The sequence below is a fragment of the Mauremys reevesii genome, linkage group 2 (assembly GCF_016161935.1).
Source record: "Mauremys reevesii isolate NIE-2019 linkage group 2, ASM1616193v1, whole genome shotgun sequence".
NCBI classification, from domain to species: domain Eukaryota; kingdom Metazoa; phylum Chordata; order Testudines; family Geoemydidae; genus Mauremys; species Mauremys reevesii.
This window is the reverse complement of record NC_052624.1, coordinates 92,147,965-92,168,037: the sequence shown is the minus strand read 5'-3', so window position 1 is coordinate 92,168,037 and position 20,073 is coordinate 92,147,965. Positions and strand designations below refer to the sequence as shown.

The following is a 20,073-nucleotide window of genomic DNA, read 5'->3' as shown; positions in this document are numbered from 1 at the left end:
TCTGGATAGGAAGGGAATAAGCTATCATAATGTCAGGCATCTTTAAACGTTTATAATTGTGTCCACACTAGGGGTTGTCCCAGTATAACTATTTTGATGGGGAAAAAATCTCACTCCTAATTAAACCAGTTTTACCAGCAGAAAATCTGTGTGTAAAATAGGCCTCAATAATGTTAGCAAGTGACAATAACTAATGTCTTCACTGGGACATGAATGGCTAAAATTCCACTTAATGAGAATTTGGAAGGGGTTCAGTCATTAAATGGTTTATTATCAGGTGTTAAATAGGTGCACCATTCTGACCGCAAGTCATTGAACTTACAGCCAGAAGGGACCACCAATATTTTAATACAGTAATTGTTACATAAAATTAAGAAATAAAGATCAAATTCCAAATAAAATATATAATAAATATGAAAACCAGTAAATCTTTATGCCTGTATTTTAATCAGTGCATTATTTTATCTCATTAAGTGTTTTCAGAATGTATTTTTATATGGTATTTTAATCAGGACAGCTGAAGTAGATAGCCCTGGGTAAAGGCTATTCCAAGATTGGGATAATTGGGTTGACAAGATTTTCACCAGGGTGTATTTTATAAATGTTGTCTAAGGAGAAGATTAATTTAACTGATATTTGACATAATTTACTAAAGCTTTTAGTATCTCATTTTCCCTTGATTCACCTGCAACCTAGTATCATGGCCATCACCTTATCACTACTAGAGGTACCATAATGATACATTCTTTTATAAATAAGAGCACCTCTTACTGGACACTTCTGCAATTGTCACCTCCTGCTGCCCTAAATGTTGTTTTGTCTGCTACTGCCACTTTATCACTGGTATTCTTTCTCTGACATGTCCAAAACTATGACTACGAAACCCATTCTAAGACAATTTTATTCAACTTCAACACCCTCCCACAAATCGTAACTTGCTATCTATCCTTCCTTAATTCAGCAAAGCTATGGAGAACATCATCTTCTCTTATCTCTCTCTATACAACCACCTTAACCACTTTTAGCCTGATGTAAAATGAGCATGACTATTGATATTGGGTTTATGACCTCCCCTCTTGGGCACAAATCTCTCTCTTTAAACCCACATTTGATTTTATTAAAACTCTCACTACTTTCAACCATTCTCTCCTTTTATAGTGCCTTGAGTAAGATGTTAATGTCTCCAGCATGTTCACCTTCTGATCTGAATTGTACTTTTCAAATGATCTCCTCTTTAGTTCTATTGAAGGCTTTACATTAATTATCTTCTTGTCTCCTCCACTATGGAAATTTTCAAGTTTATTTTCTTCTTCCTTTTTCCATCTCCCCTTTCTCTGAAGTGCCTCTTTATAAGCTTCAATCTTGGTGTCATTTTTCTGCAGATGATGCTCAATGGTGCATCTAACATCCTGCCTATAGTTAAAGGAGGTAGTGTGTCTGGTTAAAAGTAATTTTTAAAAGACTCATTTCCCAACAGTACCCATGATGCTAAAAATACCTCAGATTATTTAAACTGAACAAATTTTAGAAGTCTAATTTACTTTTCACCATTCAGGCTGTTAAAATCATAGAATATCTGGGTTGGAAGAGATCTCAGGAGGTCATCTAGTCCAACCCCCTGCTCAAAGCAGGACCTAATCCCCAAGTAAATCATGTTTGTTTCCTTTGTTCCATTTCTCTTAGCTTAGTCAGTGAAAATAGATGAGTCCATTTCACTTTTGTTTTTCCAGGCAAAATTCTTTTTCATAAACAAGTAAAATCCTCATAGTCCTCATTAACTAGTAAAATACTGCACATTTTGGATGCAAAGATTGCTAGTGAATGTTTATTTGTCTAAAACGCAGTTTCTATTGGAAATTATCTTGAAAACATTACTTTTGGCCTTATACTTTTTAAAATCCTTTAAAAAATTTACTTTGAGTTAAATTTGACTTGGCATTGTCCCTTTAAGTGCTGTTCCAGTACAAGACGGACTTTGACCTTGCCTTCAATAATAAAAAGCACAGCAGACACACATTAAAAAAAAAAAAAGAAGAAAAATTCCCACCTCCCACTCCCCACCAATGAGAGTAAGTGTGAAAGACAGAATCCCACACGACAGATGTTACTAAGCTCTGGAATGCACTCAGATACAATGGTGGTGGGCACAAAATAAGAACCTGAATACAATACAAGTGTAGTAATTAAGTTCTAGTTCAAAATATAATAGAAATCCACTCAGACATATTAAATCTCCTAAACCAGCTGACAATACCAGTGGCATCCTATGCTGAATAAGATGTGAATAGTGATTCCACAACATGCAGCACTGTTGAGGAGAAAAGTTAACTTGCTAGAGAAGACAGCTCTGGTCCCAGCTCCAGAGCAGCAAGATGCAGAAAGAACTAATGCAAATGAACTCCCTATCTTCTCACTCTCCACAATACACCCTATCTAATCTTCATCCTGGACCACACAACCTGTGGAAATCCCTTGCCATGACATACACCTAATGGCCCAGATGTTTTACTTCCAATGCTGTCCCTATGGAGTTGAGGTAACTACTCCTCTCAGTGACTGCTGGGTAGGAAGAGGAAACAGCTCTAGACCTGGCGTCCAGTTACCTGGGCTACACTTTCTTATTTAAATACAATATTTAGGAATAGAGAGCATTGTCGTGCCCTATCCCAATTATTAATCTTCCTCCTCCAGTATGTACCACTCCATCCCTCCAGTTGTGGAGTGAATTATTCTTGTGAGATACATAAGGTTATCTTCCTGTCCTGAGCTAGAAAGATCCTAATCATTTTAGTAGGACCAAGGCCAAAATATTCAGATCTCGGAGGCTTGCATAGCTTCCATAGGCTGACAGCCAGAGAGACTATTATTCTTTTGAACGGTCACACTCATCAACATTCCTGAAGTGCCCCATGTTATCCCAATTTTCTTGAGTCCCACATACCAAGCAGCTGCCTCTCTGCTCCGGGAACTCTGCGCTGAGAGGAGTTTTTCTTGTGGTCTTGCCTCCTTTCAACAGGGACTGCTCTTGGGGATAGGGTGCGGGCTTCTATATTCTCACAGTCCCCTTAGGGGTTCCTTGCTGCTCTGCACGTGTCTCTCATTGGGCTACCAAAAATCAGATCTCATTTACATAGCCATCACATCTTTTGGGGCAGGCCTGCTATCCCGCTTCTGCTCACTCCATTTCCTCAAAGGTATCTGCCTCTCTTATCACCCCTGAATTCTTCCCCTGTATCCCCATCTCTCTCATTCCATTTCCTTCAGGTCTTTGAGCCCCACAACTCCAACTTTACCTCACAAGCTACTACTCTCCAGGCTCTTCTCTGCCCCACCCTGCTGTCACGCTTGCCCCTTTCCAAATCTCAGAGTCTCCATTAGAAATGCTGCTCCTAATCTTCCTTCATCTTGCTCTGTCCATGCTTCTCCTTGTTCCTCATGTGATTCCCAGACCCTCTTGTCCTACTGTGCCCCTCACCCAGGTCCCCTTTGTCCTCCCATCAACTCCCTCCTTTCCTTCCAACGCCAGCGCTCACCAGTCCATCCTCCAGCTCCTCCACTGTCAGGAATAGGAGGAAATGGGGGTAGAAACTGGAGTGAGTAACCAGTAGGGGACGTGAGGAGGTGTCCACATCTACACTATCCTCCTACATGCCTGGCATTGGTGGGGGAGAGAGGCCTCTACCAGGTAGGAAGTTAAAGTTGGAAGAAATTTGGGTAGCTAGCAAAGGAAGCTAGAAGTGACAGCTGGGAGATCAGGGAGCTGGAAAAGAGTTTGGAAAGCCAGAGCCTCAGACCACACGCCAGAGCAGAGGTGGGCAAACTACGGCCCGGACCGGGAGGCTCGCTCCTGCCCCCTCCCCTGCTGTCCCCTCTCCCCCACAGCCTCAGCTCGCTCGCTCTGCCGCCAGCGCAATGCTCTGGGTGGCGGGGCTGTGATCTCCTGGGGCAGCGCAGCTGCAGAGCCCGGCCTGACCCAGTCTCTGTGCTGTGTGGTGGCGGTGGTGCGGCTGTAGCTCCAGGCAGTGAGCGGGGGTGGGGGGGTTGGATAGAGGGCAGGGGAGTTTGGGGTGTCGATAGAGGGCGGGGGTGTGGATAGGGGTCGGGGCGAGGAACAGGGGGTTGAATGGGGGCAGGGGTCCCAGGGAAGCAGTCAGGAAGGAGAGGGGGTGGATGGGGCAGCAGGGGGCAGTCGGGGAGGTAGGGGGCAGTCAGGCAGGGGTTCCGGGGAGGCCATCAGGAATGAGAGGAGGGGTTGGATGGGGCAGTGGGAGGTCCGGGGGCGGTCAGGGGACAGGGAGCGGAGGTGTGTGGATAGGGCAGGAGTCCTGGGGGGGCCATCAGGGAACGAGGGGGTTGGATGAGGCAGGAGTCCCGGAGGAGGGGGGACAGATAGGAGGTGGGGGCCAGGCCACGACCCCCTCCCCTAACTGGCCCTCCATACAATTTACGAAATCCGATGCGGCCCTCAGGCCAAAAAGTTTGCCCACCCCTGCGCCAGAGGCAATACAATGGAAAGGAAACAAGCAGGAAGATACTGAACTGAGCCAACATGCAGGCACTGGGACTAGAAGCCTGACTCTTCCACAGAACAGTTTTTGTAGTGGGGGTGCTGCTGATGAAATACATGGAAACCATGCAGTTGGCATTTGTTATTGCTATTTCAAGCCAGGGGAGTGTGACAGCACCACCCGCACCCCTAGTTCCAGCACCACTGCTCTTCAACTCACGTCATCATCACCCAACCTCAGCTGCGAGGATGGGGGAGAATTTGGAGAATTACAAAGAGCAATGCGGAGAATTCAGTTAGTAACCCGAGGGGGGAGGGAGGGAGAAGGGAGAAGTAATGCCAAACATAATAGACCACCTAGAAAACTGGATCTGTTTTGTGGCCCGATTATAAACAAACATATTAACATTAACCTAAAATTCACAAGAAGGTGCGTGCACTACCTTCCAATGGCCCTTTCAATCCCAGCTTATTTGAAGATTTATTTGAAAATGTTTCCTTACCAGGATGGCAACTATGGATTCTGCCTTCAGTAAACATGTGATCAAGGATGTTTATGCACTTATTCATCATTCCTAGAAAAAATTACCATTCTATCCTGATATAATAAACAGGTGCCACAGTTGTCAGGAAGGATTGAATAAATGGGCTTTGTTATCCAAAACAGAAGCCTCTCACTTGAGTTAAAGTGAGTAAGCATCAAGCTGTTATAGTCTCAGGGTCAGCCACTGCTAGGAGACATGATCCTCTGTACCAAATCAGAGCATTACTCTCACATGAGTGATCTTACATTGTATTCTCGTGGCTCTGTGGAACGATTTGGTTTGAGGGTTTTGTTTGCTTGTTGTTTGGTTGATTGATTTATCTTTTGTGGCCTGTGCACAAGGTCTCCTGGGTTTGGATTCATCCTCCCTTTAGTCCATCCTAGACCATACATTTATGTCCCAGCAACATTAAGAATATTATCTCTGCCTCAAGTAATTAGGTCACCTGCCCTTTGTTTCTGAGGAACTGCCCCTTTGGAACCAAGAACTACAAAGCATCCAGGAATGATTAGTGCTAGTCTTTCCTGAGGGAAAGTTAGGTCACCAGTATTGCCAACCCTGATTTCTGAACATCAGAGATATATACGTATACGTGATTCTTTTTATTTGCGGTCTGTTTTTTGAAATTTTTGGTGCACTTGGGTCACCTTTTTAAGCTTTTCTCCACGAAAAACTAAACCTGAGATTCTACCAAAATTACTGGATTCTAGGATCTGGGGCATCAAGAAACACCACATATAAGACTTGCACTAAATTTCTGAGATTTGGTCATACAAGAAGCATGCCGAGAAGAAGAGAGGGACGCTAGGAGTAGCTTGTCTAGATGCCGCAAGAGGAACTCAGGACATCTAAGAGATATATCTAGTATGGCCGGCTGGAAAACCAGAATTCCGTTTTGCAAAAAGTGTCAAGTGTTTTGAAACTTGGTTCTGTTCTGCATCAAAATGAAACTGAGATCTTTCTAAATTATTCACAAAAATACATCAGAGCCCCACCGCAGAATAGCCAATACCTCAGGTTCAAGTCCTTGATCTGACTCAATCTCTCTCACTCAGTCTCTCCTGCTCTTCCACTTGGTATAAATAATTCAATATTCATCTTACCAGAGACAGACAGAGAAACTCCCTCAATAACCCAGCGGTTAGGGCACTCATCCAAGATGTGGGACACCCAGGTTCACTAAGTCCCTGCTCTGAATCCCAGGTGAGTACCCTAACCACTTTTTTGGTTTTTGGTTATTCTGGGGCTAGGGAAGGGAGGTGTCCCTCTCTATTTTTTACCAGAAATTCCCTTGGACTTGAGAAATCTTCCCAACAAAAGTTTTGTTGAAACCAATATTCTGTTTCTACAAAATATTTTGGTTTTGATGAATCAGCATTATTCAACAACATGATTTGTCAAAACAAAAGCCAACCAACTTTATTATCTAGTACTACCCAGGTGTGAACACTGCTTTTGCAAACAATTCACATCCCAATCCAAATCATGTTTGAAGCTGCTTTTGCTGTTCTTGTGCATGATTCAAAAATCATATGCAGGCAGGACCTACTCAACTCATTTTTATATAGACAATCAGGCCTTAACCAAAACACCCTACCCAAAAAGCTGTCAAAGAATCCAAATCCAGATCCAAGTTTTACAGCTGGTCTCTCAGTCAATAATGTGTGAAAAGGCATGGATCTACTCATCCTCACCTGTGGAGGACTTTGAAATTTGAATCCCAGTTTTGGAACTCAGGCCCAACTCTGGCTTTTAGTACTGTTGATGTGATTAAATAAGTTGTCTTCTCTTGGAAGCTGTTCTTAGTCTGTCTCAACCTGCACGTCTCACTATACTAATATGCAACGCAGAAGTCACAGGGGAAATACTGAAAGGCCTTGCTCTCATAAAGTTGCCCTTGCTAACCCTCTGCAGCTAGTGGAGAAGCACAAACCTACACTTTTTCATTTCCTTTTCTATACTCACCCTCTTTACAGTAAATTATACCAGAACAATGTCTCTTTGTGGAAGTATGAGACTGAAATCTTCATCTGATTTCACAGCCACACACATTTCCATGTTCAAAGACGAAAGGCACCACTTTTGCTGCAGTTTGCTTAGGAACAAGCATTCCAAATCTTTTCTTCTATGCTGGGTCTCGTGTCTGACACCAAAACCTGCTTAGAACTGCTAAACACACTTAATACTGCAACAAATACTGCAAAGCAATAACACCATTCTTTTTGTATTTATAAGCCTTTCCCATTTATAAAATGTGTAAAACTTTTATTTATTTGTTTTTTAAAAAATCTTTGTAGTTGGTGTTCGGGGTAACTTTTCTTGGTAGCAGGTCTATATCAACAGCTGGATTCCACAGTCTCCTTTTCCTATCTCAAAATATTAATTCATAATTAAATATTTATTTAAATGAATTTAATATACACCTCTACCCTGATATAACGCGACCCGATATAACACAAATTCGGATATAACATGGTAAAGAAGTGCTCCGGGGGGGCGGGGCTGCGCACCCCGGCAGATCAAAGCAAGTTCGATATAACACGGTTTCACCTATAACACGATAAGATTTTTTGACTCCCAAGGACAGCGTTATATCGGGATAGAGGTGTACATTTACCTGTCATGCAACTTTATAGGGGTGACCAAATCATCTGCAAGAGCACTTGCTTTTGTTTAAGAAGTTTAGGCTCATTGTGATAGGAAACAAAGATAGGAAAGAAAGGGTAGGAATAAATGGTCAGTTTTCAGAATGGAGAGAGGTAAATAGTGGTGTCCCCCGGGGCTCTGTACTGGGCCCAGTCCTATTTAGCATATTCATAAACGATCTGGAAAAAAGGGATAAACAGTGAGGTGACAAAATTTGCAGATGATACAAAACTACTCAAAACAGTTAAGTCTCAGGCAGACTGCGAAGAGCTATGAAAGGATCTCACAAAACTGCGTGACTGGGCAACAAAATGGCAGATGAAATTTAATGTTGATAAATGCAAAGTAATGCACATTGAAAAACATAATCCTAACTATACATATACAATGATGGGATCTAAATTAGCTGTTACCACTCAAGAAAGTGATCTTGGAGTCACTGTGGATATTTCTCTGAAATCATTTACTCCATGTGCAGCGGCAGACAAAAAAGCAAACAGAATGTTGGGAATCATCAAGAAAGGGATAGATAATTAGACAGAAAATATGATATTGCCCCTATATAAATCCATGGTAGGCCCACACAATGAATACTACATGCAAATGTGGTCACCCCATCTCAATAAAGATATATTGGATTTGGAAAAGGTTCAGAAAAGGGCAACAAAAATGATTAGGGGTATAGAACAGCTTCTGTATGAGGAGAGATTAATAAGACTGGGACTTTTCAGCTCGGAAAAGAGGCGACTAAGGGGGATATGATAGAGGTCTATAAAATCATGAGTGGTATAGAGAAAGTAAATAAGGAAGTGTTATTTACTCCTTCTCATAATACAAGAACAAGGGGCCACAAAATGAAATCAATAGGTAGCAGGTTTAAAACAAACACAAGAAAGGATTTTTTCATGCAATGCACTGTCAACCTCTGGAACTCCTTGCCAGAGGGTGTTGTGAAGGCCAATACTATAACGGGGTTCAAAAGGGAGCTAGATAGATTCATGGAAGATAGATCCATCAATGGCTATTAGCCAGGATGGGCAGGAATGGTGTCCCTAGCCTCTGTTTACCAGAAGCTGGGATTGGGTGACAGGGCATGGATCACTTGATAATAACCTGCCTGTTCATTCCCTTTGGGGCATCTGCCATTGGTCACTGTCAGAGAACAGGATACTGGGTTTGATGGATTTTTGATCTGACCCAGTATGGCCGTTCTTATGTTCTTATGTACTTCATGCTTTTTGGAATGGGTGCTAATCCATCAATAGCTGCAGGTAGAGCTGCAAATTCCCAAGATGTCTTGCTTACTGTGTCAAGTGTGTTATGTCAAATATCACATAAAGTAGCAATCCTTTTCAGCAGGCTTACAGGAGCACTTTAATACAAAGCAGCGTACAATGTTGTTGAATGCTTTACAACATGAAAAGAGCTTGTGCACTCATTCACTAATCATTTTTAGAGGTAATTACAGTGACTGGATTATTATTAAGCTAAGAGCAAGTCATTTCTCAGGTATACTAGTATTTTCCTACACACAATACTATTCCATACTGTGCACTAATAAAAAAAGACAATTATTGGCAGAGCCCTGCATATCTGCAGATATCTGCTTTATATCCGTTGACCATTTTTGCGGATTGCAGATAGATGCAGATTCAAATTTTATAGCCACATCTGCAGACCATTTTTGCGGATGGGATGCCAATAAATTTTTTTTATCCGTGCAAGGCTCTAATTATTGGTCACTGTTTTCCTATTGTTCCTTCAGGAAAGCCCTTCTAAACAAAATATTTTAAGAGGGATGGATTAATATCTGATCAAAGCAAAAGTGTGCCATTCCAATGCTGTTTTTTGTTGCTTGCTCTTGTTCTTTCAAACTGGTGAATGTTGCTGGATTGTTCAATTTCACCCTTAAAGAGAAACTAGCACCATTGTCCTTAGAGAACACAAAGTGGCAAACGCCTTTGAGTTCCTTCTGTTTGAAACTGCAGAAAAATCTTTCTGAAGATTCTGATATTGCCCTTTGTATTATAAACCTATTTTTAAAAGACAAGGGGCCTGATCCTGTTCCCATTTAAGTCAATTTGGAATATTGCCATCTACATTGATAGGAGCAGGATCAGCCCAAGGTTTGGCATGATCTCTGCATGGTGACCAACATGATCACTCTGCATGGTGACCAACAATCTAGGCTAAGGACCTGATCTTGCAGCTATTGAATCAATGGCAAAACTCCCATTGACTTTGATGGTGAAGGACCGAGCCCTAAATGAGGTCTGGTTTTAGTTACTTTAATAAATGCAAGTCCATATCAAGTTTCATAAACATCACTCTCTTAAAAATTATTTTTCCAACCTAGTCAACATGAGCACTAGGCTTCAGAGTCCATTTTTACTAAGCAGATATGGTTTTCAAACTATAAATAGAAATCTTTATTCCCACAGAATAGTACCCTAAAAATACTTTACAAGACATTGTTTTTGCAACATGCAGGGTTACACAAAATAGCACCAATACCCCTGTAAAATCCATGCATCTGGACACACCAGCTTACACAAAATGAATAAAGAAATACCTGAAATTACTTCAGAGTGCTGCAATCTGTAAAATGGGATAACAGAGTGATGCAAAAGGTGCTGATTTTGATACTTTGAATATAGGGATAGGAACCTATAAGATTACCCAGTCCATCTCAACAGAGGCCTATGCAAGATTCTTTTCTACTCTACATCTTCTAGTGCTTTGTCTAGTCTGGCTTTAAGAATCCAACACAATGATCTCTAAAAATTCTGAGATCTCATTGTTAGAAAATTTTTCGTTATATCTATCATACATTTTCCTTTCTTAATTTTATCCCATTACTGCCACTTATTGCTTATGCCATCCTAAGAAATTCCTCTCCATCCACATTTACCTGCTTCAAATTTCAGTAGATGGTTATATCCTCACTTATTGAGCAATTAGACCACCTAAGCACATTTAGTCAACTTATTCTTCACAATATAAATCAATCCCTGTCATCTTTTAACTTACTTCCTGATAGGTCTTAAAAAGAGCCATAGAAGGAACAAATGTCAGCCACCATCAGGAGTCAGCAAAGAAGTAAACAGAGTTCGAGGCCTTTGCAATTGCTTGGAAAACCTCACTAATGGGGCATTTCTTAGGTTCCAACAATAGGCCTCCAATCTCTCAACTTGAAGGCCCCCCAAAAGAATTAGGGAGGCAGAAGATTTGCCTGGCTGTTCCCACCCTCAAAATATAAAAAAGGAATGAATGTCATTCATCACAATTAAAAGATGTGATCAGTTGAGTTAACAATAGCCCAGGCAAACTCTAGGTAAAACTTGAAGACTGGAGTCCCAAATACAGTTATTCATAGTAATTGTTGGGCTACAAAGAAATTAACATCACCAAAAAGAAGAAGCCATCCATTCCTCCAGACCTCTTAGCAGCTTTGGACAATTCTTCTAAATTCCTGTTGCTGAGGCCCTTTCCCTTAGCTACTTTCATTAATAATCAGGAATTTATCCCTAGAAAATATCAGTGACTAGTCACTCTAGGTAACAGCAGAGATTACTCAGTTCAAACAGCTGTTCCTGGGTCCTGATTTGAAATCATGCCAAGAAGTATGTAAATAATATAAATACGCTGTATTGTCAATATTTACAAATCAAACACCTTATTGTGAAATCTGGATATGGCTCTATCTAAACCTTTAACCACCTTTGAGGAATTGACCCAGGAGCAAGTTGGAACAAAAGGTTTAATTTCTAAGAGATATACAATTTTGATTGTAAAAGATGTTGTAAAGAAAACAACCCCGATGAAAAGATGGGACAAGAGAGCTGGATAAATAAATTTATCTGGATGAGTGGAGTCTATATGTGAAAGGGAATCTCTCTCTTCAATCTGAGTCACTCAAAGAAATTTTGTTTTAAAAATTATTGTATAGATGGCATATTTTGGCTCCTAAGGAGGAATTCTGCTGGAGGTGTTGCAGAGAAAGAGAAACATACTTGCATATGTGGTGGCTGCATCCGAGAATTAGATGATTTTGGGAGGAAATTATTAAAGAGATTAATTTTGTGGCAAAATGCTGACATCCTAGAGATCTGTTGACCTGCTTTCTTAATATTCCAGTAAAGGATCTACATTTTAAACAGAATGACACATGAATTTATTTTTTATTGTTAGCAGCAATACTTTGTATTGGACATTATTGGAATAATGGTGTTCCTCCTTCTATAGAGTTGTGGTACAGTAAAATACAGACTGGCCTTGTAATGGATACACCAAGTACATACACAAGAGAAGCACCAAAAGAGGATAAAGAACAGGAGTACTTGTGGCACCTTAGAGACTAACAAATTTATTTGAGCACAAACTTTCGTTAGTCTCTAAGGTGCCACAAGTACTCCTGTTCTCTTTACGGATACAGACTAACACAGCTGCTACTCTGAAAAAAGAGGATAGGTATTTAGAAACTTGGTCACCCTTTTTAGAGTACTCAGAGGAGACTTCCCACCCAGCAAGCCAGAATCTTTAGCCAGGTTGTCTGACTATTAACCTGATTCTGATTGAGTAACATTCAATATTCACATTTCATTGTAACTTCAACTTAATAAAAAGTTTAAAAAAGAAAAAGAATGAGTAGAAAAGCTATCCAAAATCCTACAGAAATCCCAGAGGCATTAGCCTGGCTGTCCTCTCTGCAAAGTCCCTGGAGAAGGGGCAAGGAGAACTGCTTAGCCGCTAGGCAGAGCAATGGGAGACATGAGGCTGGCTGAAACCACAATACACAGCACAGGTTCACTTAGTAAGCCAAGGCTAATGTTTGGGCTCCTAATGAAATCCAGGAGCAAGTGAGCATCAGCTGCTTTAACTATTGTGATTTTGTTGCAAGTATTCTGTACAGTTCTGATTACAATAGCTAGTCATAGGATGGCTCTGGGGGTTAATATTTTGAAAGGGCATTAACTACTTCAGATGAAGAGGGATATAGCAATGCAAAAAGCAAAAGTAGCAAGGTTTACCCAGTCTTGTTTCAGGCCCTGCTACTCCCTCAGTTTCTCCTTGCTCCCTAGGAAATCAGCCTTCACACTGCAGTTGTTTCCCTCTTCTTTCAGTGCAAAGCTCACAATAGCACATCTTTACCCCTGCTTTCTGAGCTGGCTCATAACCTTTAGTGCAGGGTTTTCAGTCCTATACCTCACAGAGGCTTTCCTCCCCACTCAATCTCTCTTAGCTGGCTACTGCTCTCTGCAGGCTTACACCACCCAGGCCCTCTAACTCAGACATAGCAAGAGCTCTTCTGTTCAACACAATTATCTGACTCATTGGAGTCTCTACCTAAATTCACCCTCACTGGAGTCAGGCTGCCCTTTATCTCTCTCAGCAGGCCTAGTTCTGAGTCATATGCGCCCATCATGTGACATTCCTGGATTCATTCCCTTCACTTGGGGAGGTGGGCAGCGCCTGGCCCCAAAAATAGAGGGCCAGCTCACCAGCTAATAGGCAGCTCCAACAGGGCGGTATATTTAGCAGAACAAGCCCCTTAGAAACCTTTGTGTCTATGTGGAAGAGCCTACAGAAAAGCAGAATACAAGCAACATAGGTAGGTTTGGGATGTGCAAAACAAATAATTTATGCACATTTTTCCTTTTCTGTTTGCTTGCCTTTTACAAAAGATTCAAATTCCTAAATTTAAATTAATCCAGACCTGGGATCCAGTGGGATCCATTCATGCCCTTTACAACATTTCATCTATCTATCAAGGTACTTGTATGGCTCTTATCACCATAGTATGTGAGCACTTAATCATAAACCTATGATCACTACATGTAAATGTAGGCTGTCCCAGGAACGTATGGGGTTATTAAAATGTTCTTTTTTTCCCCATAAAATCAAGTTGGTATGCAATTACTGCAGTGAGACACCTTATGTAAGCTTAACATCATGTCTTCACTTTAAACAGTATAAGTCAATAAAATTATATCGTAGCCATTGACAACACATACAATTTTGCCTGTTTGATATCCCATTACTGCAACAGCAGCCACAGTATTTATGGGAAAAGCTCTTCTCTTTCCCTAGGATAGTATTATAGTTTTTGCTCTCACAACTCAGGCATATTTATAGGGAGCAGAATAATGCCACTTAAATTGCTGTCACAGTGTTTGTTACTTTCCAATATAATGTGCACAGTAAGTATTACATCCCCATGCCTTCATACAGGTTTACTAGTAAAGCAGGGTCCACTTCTCCTACATGGCACCAAATTTCTCCTACATGGCATCATTACACCTGTGCATCCAAAGAATCAAAAGGGCAGAATACTGATAGACTACACACTGACCTTAGATGTGCAAGAAATTGCAGTACACAAGATTATGCACACATACATCTTTTCACATTAAATACTTTGAGCTCTAGTCCAGGGAAAGTGAGATTGGGACCGATGCACATGTACCATTTTTCCTTGTTTACCTTCTTCACAGCAAGACAGGTGAAGGAAGGAATATAGGGTCAGAAGACCAAAGCCAAGTAATGCTGGGGTTAAAGACATATGAGGACTAAAAGAGGCTTTAAAAATATATCAGGGTAGAATAAATACTAGACAGGAGAATGATTAATAAAATGAAGAGTGAGTCTAAACCAGCAATCTTCCTAAAATGGCTCTGCTGATAAAATCAGACATTAAAAATGAAGGAAGTAATGAATTCCAGTCAATATAACAGCTAACAAAAAGTAAGTGAGGGGGTTATACTATTACCCATTGAGACAAATCAGCAATTTGCTAGGAATCTGGAGCCATTAAAGTGGTATGTGTGCTTAAATTGAACTCTCCATTTTGGGATCCAATTCACTTCCTCTGACACCAGCTAGCAAGCTACCTTGCAGTAGTGGTCTAAGATGTATATGTTCTGTGTAGCTCTCTAGACATACCCACACAATCTACCACTCACTCAGAGCACCATTCCTGATTCTGCACCAGTGATCCAGTCTGACCCTAGCACCAGTAAGCTGTGACAAAACAACCGAGAGTGAGAGATAATAAACAGGGAAGGGAGGAGGATAAAGGTTAAGTAATAAGATTATGTAGATACATGATTTAACAATATGAGCAATTAAATTCCATACAATTCTTAGGTTCTGGTTTTTTACTTTGTTTGGTGGTTTGTTCTTTGGCAGGAAGAAATGTACCTTTGGTACTTGAGAAAGTGTAGGATGTAGCTTGGGATCATGAGGTAAACATATGAGCTGAATGCTCCCAATACAGGGAGCTGAAGTGAAATGAGTGACATTTAAATCACCCTTGTTAGGTTTTAGAGTTAATCCCATATCTAGATGAATGGGGAGTTCCCATCAGCTATTATTTCAGGTGGTTTGCACACTCAGAAAGAAAACATTGCACTGGTTTATGTTTGGAAGATTTATATATATTTAATAAAAGCTTAGATTCTGCAGGGAAGGGTGCATTCTTCAGTAAATTCCAACGCTGAGGAACTGCAGAACAAACCTGAGCTTTTTTAGTGGCATGTTACTGCACAATGGGGGTAGGAGGGACTTGTAACACTAGATGGGGAGGGCTCTGAGATACTATAGAGAATTCTTTCCCAGATGTCTGTCTGGTTGGTCTTGCTGACATGCTCAGGGTCCAAATGATCCCCATATTTGGGTTTGGGAAGGAATTTCCCCCGGGTCAGATTGGCAGAGACCCTGCGAGGTTTCCACCTTCCTCTCTATTGTGGGGCACAGGTCACTTGCAAGTTTAAACTGGAGTAAATGGTGGACTCTCGTAATTTGAAGTCATTAAATCATTATTTGAGTATTTCAGTAACTCAGCCAGAGGTTACAGGTCATGAGTGGGTGACACAGACACATACCTAAATACATGTAGGAAGAGACAGCTCTTGCAATCTAAATACAAGCAGGGGGTGGGAGAAAGGAAGTATTGTTAGCCCCATTTTAAACATGAGGAATTAAGGAACAAAGGCTAAATCCACAAAGGTATTTAGGGTCCTAACTTCCATTTGAATCTCTCCAGGCCAGAGAAATTAAGTAATTTACCCAAGGTAGCAGAGCCAAGAACTGAATCATCCAGAGGCTCAATCCAGTGCCTTAACCATAAAACAATTCTTCTTCTCAGGGCAAGTCTACACTACAGTTCTAACATCAGCTGCATCTGGTGAAGACATGCTGTGCTGACGGGAGAGCACTCTCCTGTCAGTGTAATTACTCCACCTCACCGAGAAGTGGAAGCTGGTGTGGACAGCGTGACACTTGCATGGCTCAGCTTTTTCACACCCCCAGGAGACATAAATTATAGCGACTTGGGCTGTAGTATAGACCTGCCCTCCATTTTCAATATTTTCCACACAATTGGCTCTTCACAGTGTTCCAGAATTTGCTACCTGGAGCACACAGAGGTTAGCTAGGAGGCTTCGCTGTGTTAGAAGGAAGGCACTACAGAATCCAGGGAAGCCAAGTTTGCTTCCTTTTCTTCTATAAGGAAAGCACAACAATCTATGTAAATACATGTATTAAATCAGAAGATAATACTAAATCTTATATAGCATTTTTAGTCCACATACCTAAAAGCACTTTATAACTAAACTAAGTATCATTATTAGAACTGATCAGGAAAGTTCCAATTAAATGTTATTTAATCAGAAAATGCCAATTTGTTCAAAGTGAAACTTTTCACAGGATAGAGTTGGCTTTGATAATTGTTTTGACTCAAAAAATGTTTGAAAAACGTTTTTAAATTGTCGGTGTTTCATTTTGACATTTTCTAAATGAAAAAATTAGTTTTACTGTTCAAAATCTATTTTTTTTTGTTTTTAAAGTTAAGCCAATTATTAGTGAAATAAATTTTAAATTGTCAAAATCAAAATGAAATGTTTTGAAATTATTGAAATGAAATATTCAATTGACCTGAAAATTTTTTCAGATTTTGACATTTGATCCAGATTTGGAATAAGAAAATTATTTGTTATCTCCATTGTATATATGGGGAAACTGAGGAAAAGAACTTTTCAAGTGACATCCATGGTCATACAATAGAGCCATCTTCTCACCCTAATCCAAGTCCCTTTTCATTGGCCCCCACTGCATTTTTTACTCACCTCAGTGAGGAAAAAATACAAAGGGAAATATGCCAAAAAATTAGGACAAGAAAGTACAAAATGAAAACCAATGTAAAAAAATAATGGCTAATACATCTGGAGCAAATTTTTCAAAAGCACCTGATTCCTTTAAGAACCTAAGTCGTATTTTCAAAAGTACCTAAATCACTTAAGGAGTCTAGGGACATAGGGGAATAATAACCAAAGCACACATGCGCGCATACACATGCACACACAAATAGGCAGAAGATACATAAAACTGCAAAGCAAAAATACAAATAAATAAGACCTAGAAATTATATTGGGATATTGGGATACAAGCTGGATACTGAAAATAGCAAAGAAATAGCAAAAAAGTCAGGTGATATTTTAGTCTGAGTTCAGGTGTCCTATCACAGACCTGGCATGTGACTGTTCCTCTCTGCACAGAATTACACAGCTCTACCATAGATCCTCAGATGTTGCATGCACTTTTAGGAACTTCCCTCCAGAAAGATGACAGCAAACTGGAAGGAATTCAGAAAAGAGTAACAAAACTGATTACACAGTTAAAGGGACTGACTTGTTCTATAAAGAAAATGTAAATATTTATATTTGGGCTAAATTATGGCTTAAGGATATATCAAAGCCATTTATAGTGCTTATACCCTTCAACTACATAAGGTTCTGATCCTTTAAGCATTCACACATGTGCTTAACTAAACTCACATGAGTTAACCCATTGGAATCAATGGGACTAATTACATGCTTAGAAATAAGCATGTGCACAAGAATTTACAGGATCATGGCCTAATTGTTCCGAGTTGTTCTGAGTAGACCATGGGGGTAGCTAGAAGGAAAAGGATGGACCTAAGAAAGGGAGAGTGCAGGATGAATATATCAGAGGAAGAAAACATTAATAGATTAGAACATTCTCACAAGCCCTATTACTTGAGTCAATTGAAACCAGACTGGACAAAGCAATGGGGAGTGTAAAGGAGGGAGTTGACAAGGTACAAGAGTGGTAATGATATCTCTTGTAGTCCCCCAAGCAAGTTGACCCAATACTGTAGGTTTTCCCCATCTCTACTTCTATGGAAGAGTTCTGCACTGCAAACTGAATGAAAGGATAGCTCAGTGGTTTGAGTATTGGCCTGCTAAACCCAGGGTTGAGTTCAATCCTTCAGGGGGCCACTTAGGGATCTGGGGCAAAAATCTGTCTGGGGATTGGTCCTGCTTTGAGCAGGGGGTTGTACTAGATGACCTCCTGATGTCCCTTCCAACACTGATATTCTGTGGTGCTACTTTGAAAGTGTAAAAAAGATGATGTGAGTTTCTGCATCTATTTGCCTCAGGAGCTCCATATCAATTCTGCTCAGTTTACAAGTAAAAAGGTAAGTTTTTTCTTCATCTGCAAACTCAGCCTGGGATCTGAAAATCAAGTTGTGTTCCTTTCTGCTTCATGAACCATATCAGTACCAGTAATAAATTATGCCCCACGTTACACTTATTCTAATACTTCTCCTTTCAGTGGGGGTTCTACAAATGTAATTTTAGCACATCAATTGACGTCAATGAGATTGCAAAGGTGGCCTATCAAATAGAACGTAGATTGTTGTTGATGTCGCACCACAAAATCCATTACAGTCACTCAGAGCTCTGTTAGTTATGCAGATCTGACAGTAGTAAAACTTTACTTTGTTAAAAGTTCATATTAATCTGAATACATACACAAAGTAGATTTGCTGAGTTAGGAGCGCCACTTTTATACAGACACTTTTCAAAGCAGAATCTCGCTTTAAGTACAAATGTGGAGATTCCATCTTTCCAACCATATTAGAGAGCATATTCTGGTTCTACAGTCAAGGTTCTAAGTCCTATTTTTAGTGCCCCTCCAATCTCTCAAATCCCATTACTTTGGCTAGTGAAAATTGATCTGTACTGAAAAATGCCAAATACACTCTGAAGACCAAGGAGAAATTTTACACTAAGTCTGAAGGAAACTGGTCAAACTGTTCTCAGTTGCATGTAGTGAAAAAATTACGGTGATCTGAAATTTTCCACTAGTGACTAATGTCTCTCTGGTTCCCTGTAGCTCAAGACAGCTTATTACTAGCTCTCCACACTTGACACAGAGTTAAAATGCTTGAAATAGTAAAGCACAGGCTCTATTTGAAGAAATGAGATTAAGATCAAAGTGTTGTGTCTAATTATAATGGTTATAGCTTGCATGTGAGAGAGGGCTTTTCATATGCACTAGGACTCTGTGTGGAGGTACAAACCTTTAGGCTTATAGTCTTAGACCAAGTGGGTAGCATTATATCCAATAAAGAAAAAGAAAAGACTGAGTGGATGTCTGAGGTGAGTGGGCTACAGTGAAAAGCCTTGACAACAGACCAGTTTCAGTGAGGGTCTGTGGAGAACTATCTGTGCGTTAAGCCTTGCCTCAGGGCTTCATTTCTTATAGTACATCTGTAAAGTCACAGAGTGAAGGCAAAGCTTAGTGGGGATGTGGGTCAGATCTGGACCGGACTACTGTGTATGTGGTTTATAAGGAAAAGGCATGAGGATCCCATCTGTTCTCAGTGAGCATATTGCCATCTAGAGGCTGGCTGCTGCTTAGAGAAATCAAGGGTTTGTAACTGGCAGTTAACAGAGAACTTCCTTTAGACCAAGTGGTAGAGGCCTGTGTTTATGAAGCTGTAGGACTGGTGTGCTAGTTCCAACTCTGCAAGCACATATGGCTTATTTAGCAATTCTGTTTGTTCCTTTGCAACAATGGATTTGTTGCAGAATGGATACCCAATCTTTTTTTTTCAGTTGAAGAACATTTGTCAAAACGTTCTCAGCCTTTACAAATTATGCTGATTATGGAACCATGCTGTACCAAGGCCTCAGAAATCACAGTGAGTAGTACAGTATTAAATACCTAGATGTAAATCATTACGGTTGCAACCTGGGATCTAGACGTTCTGTTTTTCATGTCCTGTCCCAAAATTTTGCACAGGAAAAGCATTTTTGGGGGGTACAATGGAATTCTTTAAATGGAAATTTTGAAGGTACTCTGAGAACTGCAGTCTACCTGCCTACAGTGGACTGAATAATGGTGCATATGAAGTCTACAAAATGGGGTCTCTGACTTACCCTAGGGGAGTTCATAGTGAACTCAATAGTAAATCTTTCAAGCCTTCATGGTGACAATTGCAGCCCATGTAGAGAGGGAGCTTGGGGGTGACTGTTTCTATTTTTATCTTATCAAACAGTAGATTAA

The 20,073-nt window shown here is 40.5% G+C and overlaps 1 protein-coding gene across 7 annotated transcripts in view; it reads right to left on the bottom strand.

Annotated features, from left to right (window-relative positions):
* The window catches only part of POU6F2 (POU class 6 homeobox 2), a 337,461-nt gene extending 320,153 nt beyond the window's left edge, over nt 1–17,308 (bottom strand). For all 7 annotated transcript variants that reach the window (XR_005594145.1, XR_005594144.1, XR_005594143.1 and 4 more), the window contains exon 1: nt 17,224–17,308. Coding sequence is in view for 3 of the 7 variants with exons in the window: in XM_039524933.1 (XP_039380867.1) it covers nt 17,224–17,271 (48 nt within the window). In the remaining 4 variants the exon portion in view is untranslated. The remainder of the gene's footprint in view (nt 1–17,223) is intronic.
* Nucleotides 17,309–20,073: the final 2,765 nt, after the last annotated feature.